We start from the raw sequence: 20,832 nt of genomic DNA on the forward strand, positions 1-20,832 counted from the left end.
ACCTTACAAGTGGAGAACCAATGTTGAAGGCCAATTCAGTCAAGGTAGATGTGGTCCACTCCCAATAATTGATGAGGAGGTGCCAATACCAAGAGAGAGAAAACTCCTTTTGTAGTGAGCCAGCCACTCCCAGTCCCTATTCAAGCCCAAATTAATGGTCTTAAATTTGCAAATCAATTGTAGCTCTGCAGTTTCTCTTTGAAGACTTTTTTGAAGCTTTTTTGTTGAAGTGTTCTCCTACTGGCTTTTGTATGTTACCATTCCTGATGTCTGATTTGTGTCCATTTATTCTTTTACGTAGAGACTGTCCAGTCTGGCCAATGTACACAGCAGAGGGGCATTGTTGGCACATGATGGCATATACCACATTAGTAGATGTGCAGGTGAATGAGTCGCTGATGGTGTGGCTCATGTGGTTGGGTCCTCTGATGGTGTCACTAGAGTAGATATGGGACAGAGTAGGCAACAGGGTTTGTTACAGGGATTGGTTCCTGGGTTAGTGTTTCTGTGGTGTAGTTGCTGATGAGTATTTGCTTCAGATTGGGGGGCTGTCAGTAAGCGAGGACTGACCTGCCTCCCAAGGTCTGTGAGAGTGAGGGATCGTTTTCCAGGATAGATTGTAGATCATTGAAGATGTGCTGGAGAGGTTTTAGCTGGGGGCTGTACGTGATGGCCAGCGGTGTTCTGTTATTTTCCTTGTTGGGCCTGTCCTGTAATAGGTAACTTCTGGGTACCCGTCTTGCTCTGTCAATCTGTTTCCTCACTTCCCCAGGTAGGTATTGTAATTTTAAGAATGCTTGATAAAGATCTTGTGGGTGTTTGTCTCTGTCTGAGGGATTGGAGGAAATTCGGTTGCATCTTAGGGCTTGGCTGTAGACCAGGGGTAGGCAACCTAAGGCACGTGTGCCAAAGGCGGCACGCGAGCTGATTTTCAGTGGCACTCACACTGCCCGGGTCCTGGCCACCAGTCCGGGGGGCTCTGCATTTTAATTTAATTTTAAATGAAGCTTCTTAAACGTTTTAAAAACCTTATTTACTTTACATACAACAATAGTTTAGTTATATATTACAGACTTATAGAAAAAGCCCTTCTAAAAACGTTAAAATGTATGACTGGCACGCAAAACCTTAAATCAGAGTGAATAAATGAAGACTCGGCACACCACTTCTGAAAGGTTGCCAACCCCTGCTGTAGAGAATGGATCGTGTGATGTGTCCTGGATGGAAGCTGGAGGCATGTAGGTACGTATAGCGGTCAGTAGGTTTCCGGTATAGGGTGGTGTTTATGTGGCCATCGCTTATTTGCACTGTAGTGTCCAGGAAGTGGATCTCTTGTGTGGATTGGTCCAGGCTGAGGTTGATGGTGGGGTGGAAATTGTTGAAATCCAGGTGGAATTCTTCAAGGGCCTCCTTACCATGGGTCCATATGATGAAGATGTCATCAATGTAGCACAATTAGGAGGTGGGGTACTAGGGGACGAGAGACTGCATCCACCCTGGAGGCGTGGAGTAAGGCATAATGCTGTAAAAATGTATGAATGGAGGACCAGGTGGCTGTCTTGAAAAGGTCATTCGTAGGTACCTTCCTAAGGAGGGCAACATATTTAGAATGAGCCTTTGTGGAATGAGTAGTGACTCTAGGAGGGGGGGTGCATTCCAGAGGACCCGTGGCATGCCAAAATACACCCCAATATGCACTTAGATAGTCTCTGACAGGAGACAGAGTGACCCCTCATCCTCTAAACAAAGGAAACAAAGAACATAGGAGAAACCCTGAAGGGCTGAGTATGGTGAAGGTAGAAAGCCACGGCTTGTCTTACATCCTGTGTACAGACTGGTCTCTTCTCTGCACAAGTAGGGCTTGGGATAAAATATCGGTAGTTGAATGTCCTGATTGATGTGGAACTCTGATGAGACTTTAGAGAGGAAGTGAGGGTGGGGATACAATGCAACTTTGTCCAGATACAACACCATATATGGTGGGTCAGCCCTGAGGACTCTCAGTTCCCCTACCCTTTTGGCCAATGTGATTGCCACAAGGAACAATGTCTTGAAGGACAGATAGAGAAGTGATCAGGCTTGAAGGGAGGTTCTCTTAACATGTTAAGCACTAAATTGAGGTCCTAGGATAGGATAGTATCCCACACTGAAGAGAACAGGTTAAGGAGGCCCTTAAGGAATCTTGCTGTCATAGGATGTGTGAAGACCGACAAACCTTCAACTGGTGAATGGAATGCCATGATGGCATCTAAATAAACTTTGATAGAGCTCAGGGACCATCCCATAGATTTCAGGTTTAGTAGGTAGTCGAGGATGGATGTCAGGGGAAAAATTAGTAGGAGATATAGTGTGTTTGAAGTGCTTCCACTTCTGCAGGCAAGTCCTATATGTGGTAGGTTTCCTGCTATTTAAAAGAACCAGCTGGAGAACACTCCTGGGAGAACACTCCTGCTCTAGGCCCAAGAACCATCGAGGAGCCAGACCTTTAGGTGCAAGGATGATATATTGGTGAGCATTATGGAGTCTGACTCCTAGGTCAGTCATTAGAGGACATGCAGAGGCAGACATGTCACCAGATGGATCAGGGTCGGGAACAGCACCTGTCCCAGCCATGCCGATGCTATGAAAATTATCACTGCTTTCTCTTGTTTCAGTTTGAGCAGGGCTTTGTGGATCAGAACTCCATTTCAAGCCACCAGTGGTTGAGAAGGTACTGGAGTGGTGTGAGTCTGTTTCTGCCTATATGCCCTCATACCGGAGCTCAAAGAGGCATATGGCACAGGTGTGTACCTGCAGACACTACTAGCAGAAAAAAAAAATCTCTTATTGAGAGTTCGTGTCAGGATATGTGTGCACCTGTGGAGAACCCATAGGGACAATAACTCAAAGAAGTAGCTGGCTGCTTTGATTTCTGATTTGTGCCCAGAACTGCAGCATCCCAAAAGCTTGGCACAAAGCAAAGGTCATAGCTGTTCCTAAGCAAGGGAAACCATTGACAGACCCAAAGAATTACTGATCAGTTTTTCTGCTGTGCGTTACCTATTAATTGATTAAAAGACTAATCCTGATGTGGATTAATGAGCTAGCTGAACCTCAGCAGCCTCATGTTCAGGCTGGATTTAGGAGGGGACAATGCACCCAAGATCAGCTACTTCTTCTAACTAAAGATACAGAAAATGCATTTGAGCCTGGAAAGAAAGTTGGTCAGTGGCATGCTGTCTAATTATGCAAACACATGCATTAGATGCCCCAGAAGAATATGAAAGCCCTGAATATGATTTCCCGACCTGCTATGCCCATGGAACGATTCCATCTGCTCCTCGAAAGCACATGGAGGATGTCATTTTGTAGAACAAAATGGCATCCTCTGCACAATGTGACTCGAACATGTGAGGTCACACCTTGCATGAAAGTGTAGAATTGCATGCCTTACTAAGAATTTCACAGCATGCCACTGACATCGGTGCAGTCCTTATCAATCTGATGGAACAAAACTCTGCCCACGAAACTGTGTGGCATATTGGGCTGACTGCCAAGCTACAATAGAACCTCAGAGTTATGAACACCAGAGTTATGAACTAACCAGTCAACTACACACCATATTTGGACCCAGAAGTATGCAATCAGGCAGCAGCAGAGACCAAAAAAAAAAAGGCAAATACAGTACTTTGTTAAATATAAATTACTAAAGAGGGAAAGTTTAAAAAAAAAAGATTTGAGTAGATAAGGAATCTGTTTCTGTACTTGTTTCATTAAATTAAGATGGTTAAAAGCAGCATTTTTCTTCTGCATAGTAAAGTTTCAAAGCTGATTAAGCCAATATTCAGTTGTAAACTTTTGAAAGAACAACTATAATGTTTTGTTCAGCATTACGAACATTTCAGAATTATGAACAACCTCCATTCCTGAGGTGTACGTAACTCTGAGGTTCTGCTGTAGTCCTTGTAGGCTGATGATGTGGTTCATCCAAGGTATGATTAGCAACCGAAGCTTCATCCTGCAAGTTGGGGAGAAAGTCAGTCACTTTAAATGTCTCCAAAATAGCCTTCCATGAGGGTCAGTTTGGGCTCCCCTTTTGTTCAATATATACACATATGACTTTCTTGAAATGCAGGCCAAGAAGTAGGTATATGCTGATGACATCTATATTGCAAACACTGGAACTTGACCACTTGCTTCCAGCAATGAAGACTAATTCTCAATGAAACCAAGAAATTGGGAACTACCTTCCATCTAAACAATCTTCTTGCCAATCAACCCATTTAGATTCATATCCAAGAACAGCCACTGCCATTCCATTCAGTTTTCACATACCTGGGAGTAAAACTCCAGCATAGCCTGACACCTGAAAATGAAGTTCTCTTGTACTGCCTGGATATGAAAACTGTGAGGAGCCTCCTGTGGCACAGATCCTTTGGTCCTTCATAAATCCGTACTGGCCTTGGTGTTTGATCCAGCAGAATACTGCTCTGCCATCTGGGTGTGCAGCCACCACACCCAGCTTGTCAACATGGAGTTGAATTCAACCACTTGTATTATTAGTGGCTGTTTGAACTATACACAAACCTTCAATTTGCATGTACTAGTACACACAGCTCTGCCAGACCTTTAACAAGATGCCATTACTGTTAAGTCTGCCTGGAGAGCTGTGACAGATGAACCAACCTATTATGTCTCTGAGAACGAGGCATCAGTGAACCAGAAAGAGAACAACTCTCTGAGCCAACTCAAAGGTCTCCTTGTTTTCAGGAGAGGAATCCCATTTTTGTGGTGTGACACCATGGCTGTTCTCTCGACATCCCTTTGCTACGACAGTTCACACACTCCAGGACAATAGTGCTACTGGCCCTTTAGCGTGCATGGACAATCAGCACCACTAGGGAGCTGAAAACTACATCCTTACAGAGTGGAAGCATCAATGAGAAAACTAACACACTAAGTAAATTCAGGAGTTCATCACTGCACCTGTCTCCTTGATCAAAGATCCTAGACCAGGCTTACTAGGCTACTCTAGCTCAAACAGAATTGCTGCAACCGTACATTGGCTCGTCCTGCTTTCCTCCCCACACTGTGACTGTGGTGCAGCATAGCAGATAAGTAGTCATGAGGCAGAAGAGTGGCATCTAAAGGGCAGTTTACAACACCTAGCCTCCCTTGATATAGAAGGTATCATCTGGTTATGGAACCTGAACATCAAGCGCTGATATCTGCATACAAGAGAGAAAAAGACCCATCCATAAAATGGGCATAATTTACCTGCTTAACAGGGATATGAGGCTGAACTGGGACAGTACAACCTAGTGGAGAACACACTGGACTGGGTCTCACGAGACCTGGATTCTAATCCTGGCTCAGCCACTTGACCTTGAGCAAGTCACTTCACCTCCTTGAGTCTCATTTTCTTGTCTGTAAAATGAGGCTAACAATACTTACCTCCATTGTAAAGCACTTTGAGAATTACTAATGAGAAGTATTATGTGAGAGCTAAATATTATTGCTTACTAAGCTAACAACTCATAAGATAAATGGCACTATAAGAGTACAAGGCATTTTTATTATATTTCATTGAAACTTCATTTGCTATATATAAAATACAAACTAATAATAAAGGAATATTTAGCTAATATACTAAGTGCACAGTTATTCATGTTAGCAATGAGATCTGCATAACAGATATAGTACATGTGAAGACTCAAAATAATGTTTAGAAACACACACGCTAATTTATTTAATTAGTGCTATATCTCTCCCTGACTTTTATGGAAGGAAAAGTATCCACATAAACTTTACAAAAGTAAATAATGAGCAAAGTCTAAATACAAAGTGGTTTGATTTAATGTGTACATGCTCCTCCAGCACAGATACAGCTTAGCAGTGGCATAATTATAGTGTTATTGCAAACAGTATTATAGATTATTCTATAACACAAACATATAAAGGTAGACAAAATATAAATTTCATTCAAGCTACCCTTACCATCTTCTACGTCCTTCAAAATGTTCTGAGAAGTAGGATAATAGCTGCTCTCTTTGGCTTTTAAAATCTTAACCATTTTTTGAACAACAGGAGACTGAAGCTAGAATCATAACAAACAAACAAAAATTTTCAGTAAAGACCAAATTAAATTTAAGAACATTTCTGTCACAAAGTGGAGTATGTTGTCTACTTGGAGATAGAGAGTGAAATCAAAAGTTTTACTACCAACTTCAATGGAGTCAGGATTTCACGCAAAGTATTTAAAAAAAAAAATCTCAAGTACTGTATATGCACATTGATTTCCATGGACATTGGATCAGGCCCAATGGAAAAACTCCCATTGACTTCAGTAGGTAATGGGTCAGGCTCTCTATGCTTATGTTTATCCAATTTATACTGGAGCACTGCCAATAACCAGGGTAGTGGAAATACAGAATTAAAAAGAGGATGGTAACATCTGTTTTCCACCTCCAAACAATATTTCATATTTAAAATGTAAATAATCTTAATAGCTGCACAAAGTTTTAACAAAACACGGCTGGAGGACTTGTAATATCCATTTTAACAAGTCAGTATTTTGAAGCAGCAGCCTCCATTCCATAGCTAAGGTTGAAGCAACTTTCCCATTATAAGCCTGATTTTCAAGCCCAATTTCTTCAGAAAGAAATCTTTCCCTCTATGTAGCATTTTCTGGGGGGGGGGGGGGGGGCGGGGGAAGGGGAGGGGAAGAGACATAGGAAAAGTTTTCTAAAGCTCCGGATTGAGATTTTCAAATCAGCACAGGGAAGTTAGTCATACGCATCTTAAAATTAATGGAACACGTGTAGTTAAATCCCCTGTACAGGTTCAACCATGATGTTTCAATTTTTTTCTTTGTCATTCAAGTTTGTCATTCATAAAGTTTTCCTTATTATTTTCTGGCTCTTCATATGTCTCTAAAATGGCTTGGCCTAGGAACTCCAATTTTATTTTACTGGACCTGTGAGGGAAAATGCCTATTCGTATATTTATTTCGGTGGTATTGTTTCGGGTGGAGAGAGTGCAAAGATATAGACTGAAAGAGGCATAGTAAGAGTTACTGTACCTCAGAAAGATACAGAGTAGAGGAAAGGCTAAACACAAATTGGAGGGATGGGGAAAAAATGAAAAGGAGATAAAGCACATTTATTAAAGTTTTTTCCTAGTAGGAAGGGTTGATGCAAAATGATAAATAACTAAGTTTTTTTTGTTTGTTTGTTTTAAAGGATTGGCTAAAACAAGCTGTGGGTTCAGAAAGTTGCGTGTGGCCCCCCACCTATGCCACCTCCTCCCAATTTTTTATTATTATTTTCAAAGAGCATGGAGGAAGTTGATCTGCGGGGAGGCAGGACATAAAGGGAACAGGGGAAGACAGAGAGGGATGCAGGGGACTCAGGGGCATGAAAATGCTGGAATACAGTTCCCCTCCTCCAGATCTTACACAACCACCTCTTCTAAACTTCTGTTGATCATTTTAAAAAAAACCCCAACCAAATAAACACGGTGATTCCTAAACAAAAAGCTAATTTAATGAATTTAGTTTGAAGGTGTATTTCAGTGGAGTCTGGCTAACCACCACAAAAAATTATGCTTTCTTGACAACACACACACACGTTAGATAATTTAGAAATGAACAATTAAGGGATCCAGACAGTTCCCCGCTGCCATGTAGTCCTTCATCACTAACTATCAGTTCCTGTTATTTACACCATCACCCATCCTTAACTCCATTTTGTTTGGGCATATCTATGGACCCAGATTAATCAGAAATCCAGATCTTCAGCTGTGCCCATTTTCTATGTAGGTTATTTGAAACACTGAAAACAGTGGCTCAATTTGCATGCATGAAAATACGTACTTGATCATATATGCACAACAAATTATCTTTTCTTGTCTTCCAGAAGTTGAGCTCAGTTTGGGGATCTGAATGGAGGCCTTGCAGAAGAGGTTGAACAGAATCCCTTCTTAGTATGTCACGTATCTGATGCGACCATTTAATAACCATAGATTCAATTGCATGCAGCACTGTCCTAGCATATGGATATTGTCTGAAAAATAGAAAAAATGATCAGTGTTTTTGCTGAATTACAGCTGGTGTTCCGGGGCAGTGGTGTGGCAATAGGTGTCCTTGTCCTTCTCTTTACACTTTATCATGAACGCTTTAGTGTGAACACCTAGAATACTGAGTCCAGTGCTGGCCAACACATTACCAGAAAGATAAATTCAAACCACTACAACTAAATGATCAGCGAGCCAAAAGGATTGATTTATGAGGAAAGAATAAAAGAGTTTATTGACTGTCAGTAAACAGACTACAATTTTCCTCAGATCTATACACTGTTCAAAGATATTGGCCAAATACACCTCTACCCCAATATAGCACGACCCGATATAACACGAATTCGGATATAATGCAGTAAAGCACTGCTCGGGGGGGGGGGGGGGGGGGCTGCTCACTCCGGCGGATCAGAGCAAGTTCGATATAACACGGTTTCACCTATAACGCGGTAAGATTTTTTGGCTCCTGAGGACAGCGTTATATCGGGGTAGAGTGTACTCCCCATGAATAATTCTTGGTTTGTGAGTGTTCAGTATTCAAAATCAAAGTTTTGTTGTTTAGTTTACTGGTTCCAAGTCACATGATACTGTTCCCATTTCTTGACTGGATGATTATAAGTTACACTCAGGTTTCCAGTCCAAATATTCAACATTTATGAGTTCAAAATTCACTTCCTATGACTATTCCTTTAATATTTCCTAACATGCACTCTTTCTAGTAACATTCCAGCCTGTTTGTTTGCTATAATATACAGTTCAGGGCCCACAAAGACAAGGAAGGGTGAAGGCAAAGCTGAAGTAAATTATATTTACAGACTATTAAGGTGTGTATCTCTGACTATGAGATATCATCAGGTCTATACACGATCTTGTACAGAAATAACTAAATTAGTTTAAAAATTCACAATGTTTGTTGTTTCAGTGCAAGTCGGTGTGCAGATATTCTTCATTAAAAAATTAAAGTTTTTACTTCAATGTCATTTAAGGGATTAAAAAGCCATTATTTACAAGAGTTGTGAATTTAAACATATTTAGTTATTTCAATGCAGGTTTGTGTGTAGGTAAGCCCTAACTTTCTCCTTTCTGTCTGGGACCCCTAGCTTTCACCTCTCCTGTCCTCTTCTGTGTCTAAAATGCCTGCATGAAATCATCCTCTTGTCCCACTGCTCTTCTCACACCACACTACTCCTGTTGTCTTGCTATCGCTTAATACATTAAATTCAAGAAGATGGTCCTCACCTGCAAGGCTCTACATAATCTTGCCCTGCAACCCCAAATTTAATCTAATTTCTCTCCATTCTCCTTCCCAGTCCTTTCACCTTACTCCACTCTGCAGCTCATTTTCCCATTTTTGGCTTCATGCTCACATCACGCTGCTGGAACACTCCCTCAGTTCCTCACTCACCAAGCCCTTTCTCTTCTCTTTCCACCTAGCAAAGCGGGGCTTTGCTCCTGATTGAGGCCCCACACATTACAACAATAAGAATAAATCCTACCCTTCTGAGCAATCCCTCATCAATAATCTGTGCAGACAACCTGTCCTGAACTCTTGTCATGTGTTTGTCTTATTTAAAATGTAAGCTCTTTGGGGCTGGAATGTGTCATTGCCATGTAAATTTATGGTGCTTTAATACTGTTTATTGAAACCGCAATGACCACTACCTGCTCAAAGGATGATATCAAAAAGGACGGACTTTCCTGGACGTCTAAATATACATCTTCCAGAATTTAAAACAACCATCATGTCTAAATATAATAGAAGATCAGGGCAGACCCTCAGCTGGTGTAAACTGTCATAGCTTCATTGACTGCAGTGGAGCTCTACTATTTTAAACCAGCTGAGAATCTGGTCCCATATTTCAGTCCCTCCAATTAACATCAGAAAGATTCAGGTAAATGATGACAAAAGGCACTATTGTATCATATTTTTCTATTTTCTTAACTCTGGTTGAAACAGCAGCAGGTGGTCTAAAATAATTTAGCATTATGGCTACTAAATACTAGAGAATAAATTAGTGCACATATTGTGATACATTGACTTTCTTAGAAATAAAACAAAAGAAATACCCTGAGCAATGTAGCACACACATCCCTTTAAAACAACACATGTACTTTTATGTAATAACAATTGAGCGTAATAAAACAAATAGCATCTAGTATTTCAAACAGTAGCATTGTAAAATATTGCCCAAGGGATACAAAAATTACATTTGTTGTGCAATAATTCTTCTCAGGGATTATATCACTATTTAAATATTTTTCCTTCCCTCAAGTAGTATTTTACTGTTACTGTCCTTAAATCCAGGCACTATATATATACATAATTCCATGAAAAGCAGTCTTAAAATTAAACCCCTCTTAATCCGTGTGCGTGACACCAGCCATGCAAATTAGAACATTCAACCAATCACTGCTGCTCCCATTGAAACAGCCACTGAAGTCATGTTGAATGAAGAGCACTAAGACTGAAAGGGAAATACATAGTAAGTGGAAAAGAGATCGGGGAACATGGAAGGGGAGCGAGAGAACAGGCTGCAATCCAGCAGAGCACTTAAGCACCTGCTTAACTTTTAAAGCACTTGAATAGTTCCATTGAAGGCAATAAGATTACTCATGTGATTGCAGTTAAACTTGTATGCAAGCACTCTGCTGGATCTGAGCCACAGAGAGGAAGTAGTAGCTATTGGCAGTAGATTCAAAAATTTAATCCAAAAAATAAACTATCCATATTTCATACTATGAGTCTATAATTTCATGTAGAGATTCTGGTGAATACACAAACAACTTTTGCCTTGCTCTTGCAGTTAACTAGCCACCACTAGAAGCCCTTGAGGATACATTCTATGTAGCCTCTCATATGCCAGAGAGCAATTTCAGTGTTTAATTTAGTTATTTTATAAAAATCTCTGTTGGCATTTTGAGGCAACATAATTTGGGACACTCTTTAAAATGTCACCAAAACTTTAAAGTTACAAAAAACCCAGGAATAATCCTCCCTCTTAGCATAGGGAAAATTCACAAGAATAAAACAAAAGAATCTAATGCATTTCCTTGTTATTACTTACTATTTCTGTAATATTAGATGTATCATTTCAGTAGGAGCTGGATTACTTGCTTGGTCTCTCTCTTTGTCTCAGAGAGAACACCACACAGAGCACAAAGCAAAAACCTTCCCCCACAGATTTGAAAGTATCTTCTCCCCTTATTGGTCCTTTTGGTCAGGTGCCAACCAGGTTATTTGAGCTTCTTAACCATTTACAGGTAAAAGAGGGATTTTAGGCTACCCTTAGCTGTATGTTCATGACACCACCTTATAGTCCATTCATCCAATCCATACTTTAACTTGTTGGCAAGAATACTGTGGGAGACTGTATCAAAAGCTTTGCTAAAGTCAAGGTATATCACATCCACTGCTTTCCCCATATCCAGTTATCTCCTCATAGAAGGCAATCAGGTTGGTCAGGCATGACTTGCCCTTGGTGAATCCATGTTGACTGTTCCTGATCACCTTCCTCTCCTCCAAGTGCTTCAAAATGGATTCCTTGAGGACCTGCTCCATGATTTTTCCAGCGACTGAGGTGAGGCTGACCAGTCTGTAGTTCCCTGGCTTCTCCTTCTTCCTTTTTTTAAAGATGGGCACTATATTTGCCTTTTTCCCCAATCATCCGGGACCACACCCGATCACCACGAGTTTTCAAAGATAATGGCCAATGGCTCTGCAATCACGTCAGCCAACTCCCTCAGTACTCTTGGATTCATTAGATCCAGCCCCATGGTCTTATGCATGTCCAGCTTTTCTAAATAGTCCTTAACCTGTTCTTTCACCATCAAGGGCTGCTTATCTCCTCCCCATACTGTGCTGCCCAGTGCAGCAGTCTGGGAGCTGACCTTGTCTGTGAAGACCAAGGCAAAATAAGCATTGAGTACTTCAGCTTTTTCCCACATCATCTGTCACTAGGTGCCTCCCCCATTCAGTAAGGGTCCCACACTTCCCCTGACTTTTTTCTTGTTGCTAACATACCTGTAGAAACCCTTCTTATTACCCTTCATATCCCTTGCTAGCTGTAACTCCAATTGTGCTTTGGCCTTCCTGATTACACCCCTGCATGCTCGAGCAACATTTTTGTACTCCTCCCTAGTCATTATCAAGTTTCCACTTCTTGTAAGCTTCCTTTTTGTGTTTAAGCTCACTGAAAATTTCTCTGTTAAGCCAAGCTGGTCGCCTGCGATATTTGTTATTCTTTCTACACATCAGGATGGTTTGTTCCTGTGCCCTCAGTAAGCCTTCTTTAAAATACAGCCAGCTCTCCTGGACTCCTTTCCCCCCCTCATATTAGCCTCCCAGGGGATCCTGCCCATCAGTTCCCTGAGGGAGTCAAAGTCTGCTTTTCTGAAGCCTAGGGTCCATATCCCACTCCCTGAGTTCAAAGCTCCCTCTTCCTTCAGGAGCAGGTCTCCCCAGTCCTCCTTCCTGGCTGGCCCTGGTGACCAATCAGCACAGTTCTCTCACAGAAGAGCCTCCCTGCAGCTCTCTCCTGACCCTAATCTCCCTTGGGAATTCCTTTTTAAGCCTCAGCAGATGGTTACAGGACTCTGGCACCCATTCCCAGCATGGTTGGTGAGCCGTCTTAGAATTTGCGCATATTTTTCTTCAAAGGGCTGTGCCTTGGAACAGATTAGTGTTAAACTGGATATGAAGGATGAGTCAGAGTTAGACTTTATTAAGAAGGCTACTCTTTAACCTTTCCAGATCTATGGAAACTGCTACGGCTTGATTTTGTTTTGAAGGGAAAGTGAAAAGGAGCAAGTTGTTTGATTTTTCATTTTCTTATTTTTGTTGAATACTCCCTTGTGGTATGAAATTTTATTGCATATTGTGAACAACTTTTTAAATGAGAACATAAGAAACTCAATGAAATTTCTTGTTTATATACTAAACAGACATAATGAAGCTGCTTTTAAAATGACTGACCTTCCAGTTTCTCATCCATCCATACTTTTACTACTTTTAAAAAGTAGTAACTGCAGTTTTGTTTTCATTTGCTGAAGTCTTTGACATGCCCTCTAATATAGATAATCAGCAACACATGAGTCGTCTCAGGTTATGCAAGATCTTTAAATCAAATATTTGAACAGGTACTACTGTTGTGAAATTCTCAGTTGATTTCTGCAGAATGTGTCAGGTAAACAGCTAGAGTAGCACTATCAGTATGATTTGTCACAACTAAATTCCAAATGCTTGTTTGTTGCTGTACATCCTCTATAGCAACAAACCAGGAAAAAATAATTTTTAATACTAAATACATCTGAACAAATTGAATGTATAGACAAACCAAATACATCAGCTTTCACAAAGGACAATAGGCTCCCAAGTAAATGTGGAATTTGTGGCCTCACTCCCTCTCCATGAATTTAAAAAACAAACAAAAAAACACACCACTTGACTTTGCCAGCCTCTATAAAAAAAAAGGGATTTCCAACGAAATGTGAGAAACCCTGCCTCATTGAAGTCAATGGGAGTTCTACTGACTTCAGTGGGGCCAGAATTTCATCTTTTATCTTTCCAGTGTAAGTTTGCTAAAGTTCTATTGCCTCTTTTGCTCTTAACCAGCTTGTTTCCATTGGCCAAGACAATAACTTCCTCCTGAATGACATTGCCACCCCAAAATAATGACCAATTCAGGATCAACAAAGTCACTGGCCAACATAGTGAGAATCTACTGTGCCCATCTAGTCTTAGCGTCTATCACTAAGAATTTTTAAAAATAATTTTTGGATTACTACATCTTAATTGCACATATTTTTCACCTTACTGAAACACAATTGATTATATTCCTAATTAATCAAAGAATTTGAAAATTAAATTACATTTATAACATTGAAAAAGAATCATGCAAAGGGAACATTTTTGGAGATGTATTAATATACTCTCATTTCTACTGTGTTCATTTTCATATTTAAATTCCTAAAGTCCTGTTTTTCTAATGCTTACCAGGAATTTTAAGTTTTTGTATTCTGACTGAGCTATTTTCTTACTAAGGACTAAATTCTGCCTTGAGTAACAGTGGTGTAAATCCAGAGTAACTTGATTTACTTCAGTGGATTTACAGCACTGTAACTCAGACCAGAATTTGACCACATGTGAGTGTCTTAACTGACTGCCAGGAGGAGCAGTGACTAACATATGAAATATTTTTAAGTACAATTTTAAAAGGAGACAGTGGTCTTGCTATAGACCCAAACACAAAGAAGTGATACCTGGAGATCTGGGGAATCAAGCATTTACATTTGTAATTAAAAAAATGCTTTTCTTCCAACCATAAGATTCCAAATGCAACTTTAAAACTCAGAGCCAAATTCAATCCTGATGCAAGCACTGATGTCAAACATGTTGCACTACTTTTTCAGCATTGAATTTGATCCTGAGAGCCTACCAACACAGACTGTAAAAACTAAAGTAAAGTGTTTTGGATAATATGACTATGTATCTATGTAACAGGAAATTACATGTATACCAAATGAATTATTTCTGATGTCTGTCTGATGCTATGCAACTTATCTCATCCAGTTACTTGTTTTCATATTCCTCCTTTTAAGAAATAGAATATAACCAAAAAGTGACAAGATTTTAAAACTTTGCATATATATATTTATTTATCTTTTGATTTACATTTCAGAAGAAGGTTCAGCAAAAGTGGAGTAAAATTTTGGCTGAGATCTACTGGAACTGAACTCCTATTAGTGGGAAAAACTTTTTATATATCCCTCTCACCGATCCTATACTCCCTTCCTCATAGTTACTGGAACTAAGGGGGGGGGGGGGGAGGAGCAGGGAGGGCTGCCGCACCTCCTGCCCCGGACTTGAAGTGGTTTCCATCATATACAGGGTTTAGAGTTTGGTTCAATGGCTGTCAGCAACCCCACCATACAAATTGTTTCAGTGCCCCTGCCCTTCCTATGAAATAGTTATAGATTCATCAGATGCAAAAAAATTTTTGCTCATGTGACTGTGAAAGCTATTTTTAATTATTAAAATTAACATAGTTCTGACCTGGAGTAATGACTGCATATACTCTTAACTTTTGGCATGCAACTGCCATCTGCTATTTCGATATTCCTGAATGAGGCTACATCTACAGTACAGGGGGGAGTCGATTTAAGATACGCAAATTCAGCTACGTGAATAGCGTAGCTGAATTCGACGTATCGCAGCCGACTTACCCCGCTGTGAGGACGGCGGCAAAATCGACCTCCACGGCTTCCCGTCGATGGTGCTTACTCCCACCTCCGCTGGTGGAGTAAGAGCGTCGATTCAGGGATCGATTGTCGCGTCCCGATGGGACGCGATAAATCGATCCCCAAGAGGTCGATTTCTACCCGCCGATTCAGGCGGTAGTGTAGACCCAGCCTGAGAGATAATAATCAGCCATAGGAGAACTGACTCCTAACCCATCTTTCATGCTGACATCCTTTGGACAAGCGGAGTACTGTACAATGTCCCTCACAAAATCTGGCCTACTGAAAACGGGTTCTAGATGCTTGAACAGAATGAAGCAAGCACGTAACCTATTACAAGCAGGTTATACAAAATGTTCAGTGTGTGCTTCAAGCTTCACAACAATTCAGATGATGAAATCACTTCAATTACAATAAATAAATAATTAATAATACAACATATATTACACTACCCATCCTTTTGTGACATGTCTAAGCAACAGAATAGCTGCAGTTTTATTGTAATTTTTTTTTATTTGACCAGTGTAAGCATTATTTTTCTGCTGTCCACTATCTGGTGGAAATTATAATAAATGCAAGACTCAAATTTTAAGTTTTATCACAGATGTTTAGTTATAAATACCTCTTCTATGAAATCAACTGTATGCTCAAGTGGTGTTGCAGACAACTCTTCAAATACCAGCTCTTTTTTGTAATTGTCTGTTCCAATGCGTTCCGTGGTCTTCATAATGCAAACTAATTTATGTGTTACATCACTGGGTATCTAAAACAAGAGAATCATAGGTTATCGGTTCTACAAGAATATGATCTTTACAGTACAAAGTAGTCAGAGAATAAACACCAATAGCTGCCTTTTAGGTGACATACAATATGGAATATTGGCTACCACTCTGATACAATATTGAGGTCCTGGTCAGGCCTGAGTGGAGGGAACAGGGCACAGAGGTACAAAAATAGCTGGCAGCAGAGCAGCCTGGGACTCTGAAGCACCTTTTCAGAATCCCTGTGCTGTGCGAGTGTCCAAAAATCTGTACCCAGACCTTGGACTTGCTTTAACGTCTGATTTTTCACCTGCCTGTGGTTGATCTTTTGCAAATAGGCACCAGTTAAAAAAAAAAGAACCCTCAAAAACAAGAACCAAAAATGCTATTTTATATCATATTGATAGAGAACTATGGCCACATTTTCAGACAACGATGTGCTTGCATCTCGGGGATGGGTGAAATGAACCCCATACGTGATGTCTGTAAAGTACTTTCAGATGATATATAGGGCCAAATTCTATCCCCTGATATATGCCCATAACTTCCACTCAATACAAGCTAAATGAATGTTTCTGACAGCAGTTTAGCATAATTATTAATTCACATCCAACAATAAATTAACTCTTTCCAAAACCATATCCCTCTTCATGAAAGTGTTAGATGGACAACAATCTGGCCCTAAATTTTCAATTTTACGTTTCTTTGAGATGGATGTATTTCATCATTTGAGAGTTATGGAATTTGCCATTGATTCCACCCTTGTTCAGAACGTGCTCCACAATCTAACCTTTCATAAAAAAAAAAAAAAAAAAACACACACAACACACACACACACAAGACTTCCTGGTTGCAAAAGAAACTGTACAAACAAACTGAATGCAACAACTGATACATTGTCATCTTCCAGGGTCTGCAGACAGCTGAAATCAAAGCTTCAAGACATTCCTAACCAACTGCCAAAACTTTCACAGCTTTACCCCGGACAATTTCAACAATGCTACAAACCTATGTGTTGCCAGTACAAAATCTGAACAATAACTGAAAATGTGGGGATAGTGTAAAATAAATTGAATTTAAATACAGAGAAAGACAGAGCTAGTGTACTGACTGTTATTTATATTCATATTTAATTAATTAAAAACCCTCAGTTTAAGCGACCATATATTTTTCAGTCTGCCACAGAAAGTAGCTGTGCTTGCAGCAGAACTTAGATCCGGTTTGCCACAAGAGGCTTTGACCAGAGCCAGGCTTTATAAAATTGTCCTATAAACTGTTTTTAAAATACAAAGCCACAAAGGTGCTCCTTTTCTGGATTAAGTCACACATTCAAGGCAGTATTGTGAAGATATTTTAAGACAAACTAATGATATTTACTATAATTAAGTGGCACAGGGTGGCCATGGAATGGCCCGCATCAGGCAGTGGCTTGGAGCACCCATTATTGTTGTGCGTACTCTTGTCCCATTGGTTTGATATAGATTTTCTGTTTGGATTCTTTGGCAAGGGACATAAGCGATAGCAAAATAGTACTCCAAGGGTCAAGAAATATGTGGGAAGAGGGCTACAGGTGAGATTTTTTTTTTTATTAATTTAGGGAAACTGGATAGTATACTGAACAAAGTAACTCCTTTTATTCCCCTAGAGACCCAATTCTGGTGGTAGAAACTGTCTTGGAGGACAGTTATTGCATTACAGTGTTAATGATAAGCTGATAGCCAATGATCAAGATAATTCAAGGACAAATTATTATATTTTTAATCTCCAGTGATGTAGATGTACAGAGGGTATTTTAACTAAGTGCACGGATATCTTTAGGAATTGAGGTATTAACTAAGGAACACACATATACAATATTAAGTACTCTCAGTTACTTGCGTTCCTAGCTAAAACCAGTAGTTTGTTAGCTATTACATTCCGTGGGTGATGTCTTGGTCTCACTGAAGTCAATGGCAAAACTGCCATTGAGTTCAGTGGAGCCAGGATTTAACCCATGTATTTTAAACAGGATAGGTTAATAGTCTAGAGGGTTGAGTCCTCTCCATCACTCTGGACCAGACTGGGCCCCCATACTCACACTGGTGAGCAGTTACTCCCATGAGTAATCCAATTGATTTAAATGGATCTATTTGTGTACTCACAAGTGTAAGGGCCTGTCTGTCCCAATATGATCCTACCTTAACCAAATCACATTTTAAATCCAGTGATACTCAGATCTGAGTGATTCAGGAGCCAAATTAGCAATCAACATTACCCAACAGAGCCATAGTACTGTGAATTCATTGTTTCCATTTACTACAATACTATATATAACCATTCTCACAGCAAAGAAGTTAATAGTACAAGCTGATAACTTAATAACACAGTAAAATATCCTGATTGGTTAGTAATTAAATCACTGTTTTAATCATGTGATGCAAATTACCACAGGAGACACTTTAAAAAAGCCACTTGCTCCTCCAAAATCTGAGTCTGAATATCACTATTTAAGGGAAGACCCCGGCCTTAAGAAAAGGGATAAGAGCACCAGAGGGGTGGAAAGGAATGGCTGACACTGAAGTGGTTTCTACAGAGTGCATTAATGCTAGAACATCTATACTAAAGATTAAAGTGAAATTAACTTCAATAAAATGTGTTCATATATTTCCACTTATTTCCCCCTTAGAATCATTGCAGCGGGGACAAAACCAGAAGGGTCTAAACATTGTTGGTGATGGTGGTTCAGATAAAATTTAACTCTGCTCCCAATTTATCCCATCTCTACTAATATTAAGAGGCTTGACTCCATTCATCGGGAAGTCCTAACCCTGAAAGAGCCAAGCCGTGGGATCGTGCTTTTCATGGCATGTCTTAAGGTCTCTGTGCTATAAAACACTAGCAAATATATTTGCAGCATCCCGAAGCCCAAAGGGTACCGAATTTGTAATTCAAACTTCAGCACCTTACCTTCTGCATAGCAGTTAACGTTCCTGCCAGAGGAGAGCAAAACAGCAAGAAAGCTGGTTCGGTTTTATCCAAAAACTCCGCCAGGATTTTCTGGTTCTCCTCATTTTCAAGATATTTGCTCCATTTCTCTGCTTGAAAGTTCAGCAAAAGTGCCAAACGGCGCCCCACAAACTGGACCCTTTCCTCCTCAGAGAAACTTTCTTCCTGCGCAGCCTCTTCCTCCTCCATCTCCAGCCCAAGAATTGGAGGGGCTGGTGGGAGCCGCTGACGCGCAAGTTGCTGCTCAGGGAATAACTTGTCCCTCTCCTTCAAACTCCCGCCTGCACAGCAGATACCACTGTGTGTCCCCTGGCAAATGCACCAGCCCTGGTTGGCCCGGGTGGTTTGCAGTTCAGTTCCCTCTACAGCCCCAGCTCGTCCCGCATTACAAATCCCCTCAGCTACAGTTGCTTCTCTAAAGTTTCTGTCCTCCTCTGCCCTGTATTTGCAGTTCGCCTGCGGCTACCTCACTGCCCTGTCTGTGGTCCCTGACAAGCAGCCAGGGCACTAGTTACATTGTTGCCTGCTGCAGCCTTTGCTGCCACAAATTGCAGGGCAGCGGCGTCCGGTTTCCCTGGGGATGACGGAGCCCCTGGGACAGCCGGCCCCGCCTCTCCAGGGAGTAAATCACACCTCTTCCCAATCAGGGCACCGCCTCCTGGGAAACCCCCCACCGTCACCCACCGGACTGGGGGAGGGGGCGGCAGAGAATTTTCAGCTTCTCTGTGGAGCCAGCGGGGTTTGGGGGGGCTCAGATTAAGGTCGGAGGGGTTCACCTTCTCTGATACAGTTCCAAGTTCAGCCTCCCTCCTCCCCCACCCCCCCTATGGCCGCTCCCCCGACCCGGCCAGGCACCCGCGCAATGGTGCAGGCTCCATGCGGTGAGGCTCTGGCTGGCCGCTCAGAGTCCGGAGGACGCTGGTCCCCTCCCGGGTGAGCCGAGAGCCCAGTTGAATAGGATCTTGGCCGTGCTGGATGCGAGGGGCCTGTCTGTCTGTGCCTGGCGGGAGGAGGGATACCACGCCCTTGGAGCACAGGAAGGGCAGAATGAGGAGATTTAGGCGTGAAATGCGCGCTCCTCCTTGTGAATCCCAACACCCAGGGTTGTGGGACAGCGCTTCTAGACCGTTTTGTTTTTTAAATGGGGGGCGGGGGGAAATGGCAACTTTGCAATTAATAACTCAGCTGCTTGGTGTTGCAACAACAAAATGTAACTAAGACTAAGTGACAAAGACTACAAAACGTGTATAAAATGTCAGTGTGGAAAAATAATGCTCCACCTTTGCACTTTTTAAAACAGTACAGTAGTTAGTCAGCATGTTTCAGACCCAATACTCAAACCTGAACATGGATGTAAGATTGTAACAAGATTCCAAGAAAGCACATTATTCTAAGTACAGTGCAATGGTTAGTTTAAAGATATATATGCATGCAATATTTGTATATATCTAAATGCCACCGTTTGGTGGATTATTAGTGCCCTACAAAATTCACAGTCCATTTTGGTCAATTTCACAGTCATAGGATTTTAAAAATTATAACGTTAATGATTTCAGCTATTTAAATCTGAAATTTCACGGTGTAATTGTAGGGGTCCTGACCCAAAAAGGAGCTGTGGGCAGGTCACAAGGTTATTGTAGGGGGATTGCGGTACTGCTACCCTTATTTCTGCGCTGCCGTTGGTGGCAGCTCTGCCTTCAGAGCTGGGCAGCGGTGGCTGCTGGCCAAGAGCCCAGCTCTGAAGGCAGAGCCACTGCCAGTGCAGAAGTAAGGGTGGCAAAACCATACTACACCTTTC

General features: G+C 41.1%; 2 protein-coding genes across 2 annotated transcripts in view; both read right to left on the reverse strand.

Moving 5' to 3' along the window:
* The window catches only part of LOC128831325 (dynein axonemal heavy chain 11-like), a 41,586-nt gene extending 35,463 nt beyond the window's left edge, over window positions 1–6,123 (reverse strand). Inside the window, exon 1 of the mRNA XM_054017636.1 lies at window positions 5,977–6,123. Within this exon, the coding sequence (XP_053873611.1) occupies window positions 5,977–6,052 (76 nt within the window). The 5' untranslated portion in view covers window positions 6,053–6,123. The remainder of the gene's footprint in view (window positions 1–5,976) is intronic.
* Window positions 6,124–15,886: 9,763 nt separating this feature from the next.
* LOC128831326 (dynein axonemal heavy chain 11-like) lies at window positions 15,887–19,223 on the reverse strand. Its single transcript, XM_054017637.1, has 2 exons — window positions 18,996–19,223; window positions 15,887–16,051 (listed from the first exon to the last, which is right to left on the reverse strand). The coding sequence occupies exons 1-2, from the start codon at window positions 19,221–19,223 to the stop codon at window positions 15,887–15,889; spliced, it is 393 nt and encodes a 130-aa protein (XP_053873612.1).
* Window positions 19,224–20,832: the final 1,609 nt, after the last annotated feature.

The sequence above is a fragment of the Malaclemys terrapin genome, chromosome 2, assembly GCF_027887155.1.
Source record: "Malaclemys terrapin pileata isolate rMalTer1 chromosome 2, rMalTer1.hap1, whole genome shotgun sequence".
Lineage (NCBI taxonomy): Eukaryota > Metazoa > Chordata > Testudines > Emydidae > Malaclemys > Malaclemys terrapin.

Coding starts and splice junctions, on each gene's coding strand:
- LOC128831326 (XM_054017637.1), bottom strand. CDS start 19,223: ATGGAGGAGGAAGAGGCTGCGCAGGAAGAAAGTTTCTCTGAGGAGGAA. Junction 16,052..18,995: donor CGTTAACTGCTATGCAGAAG/GTAAGGTGCTGA, acceptor CTCTTGTTTTAG/ATACCCAGTGATGTAACACA.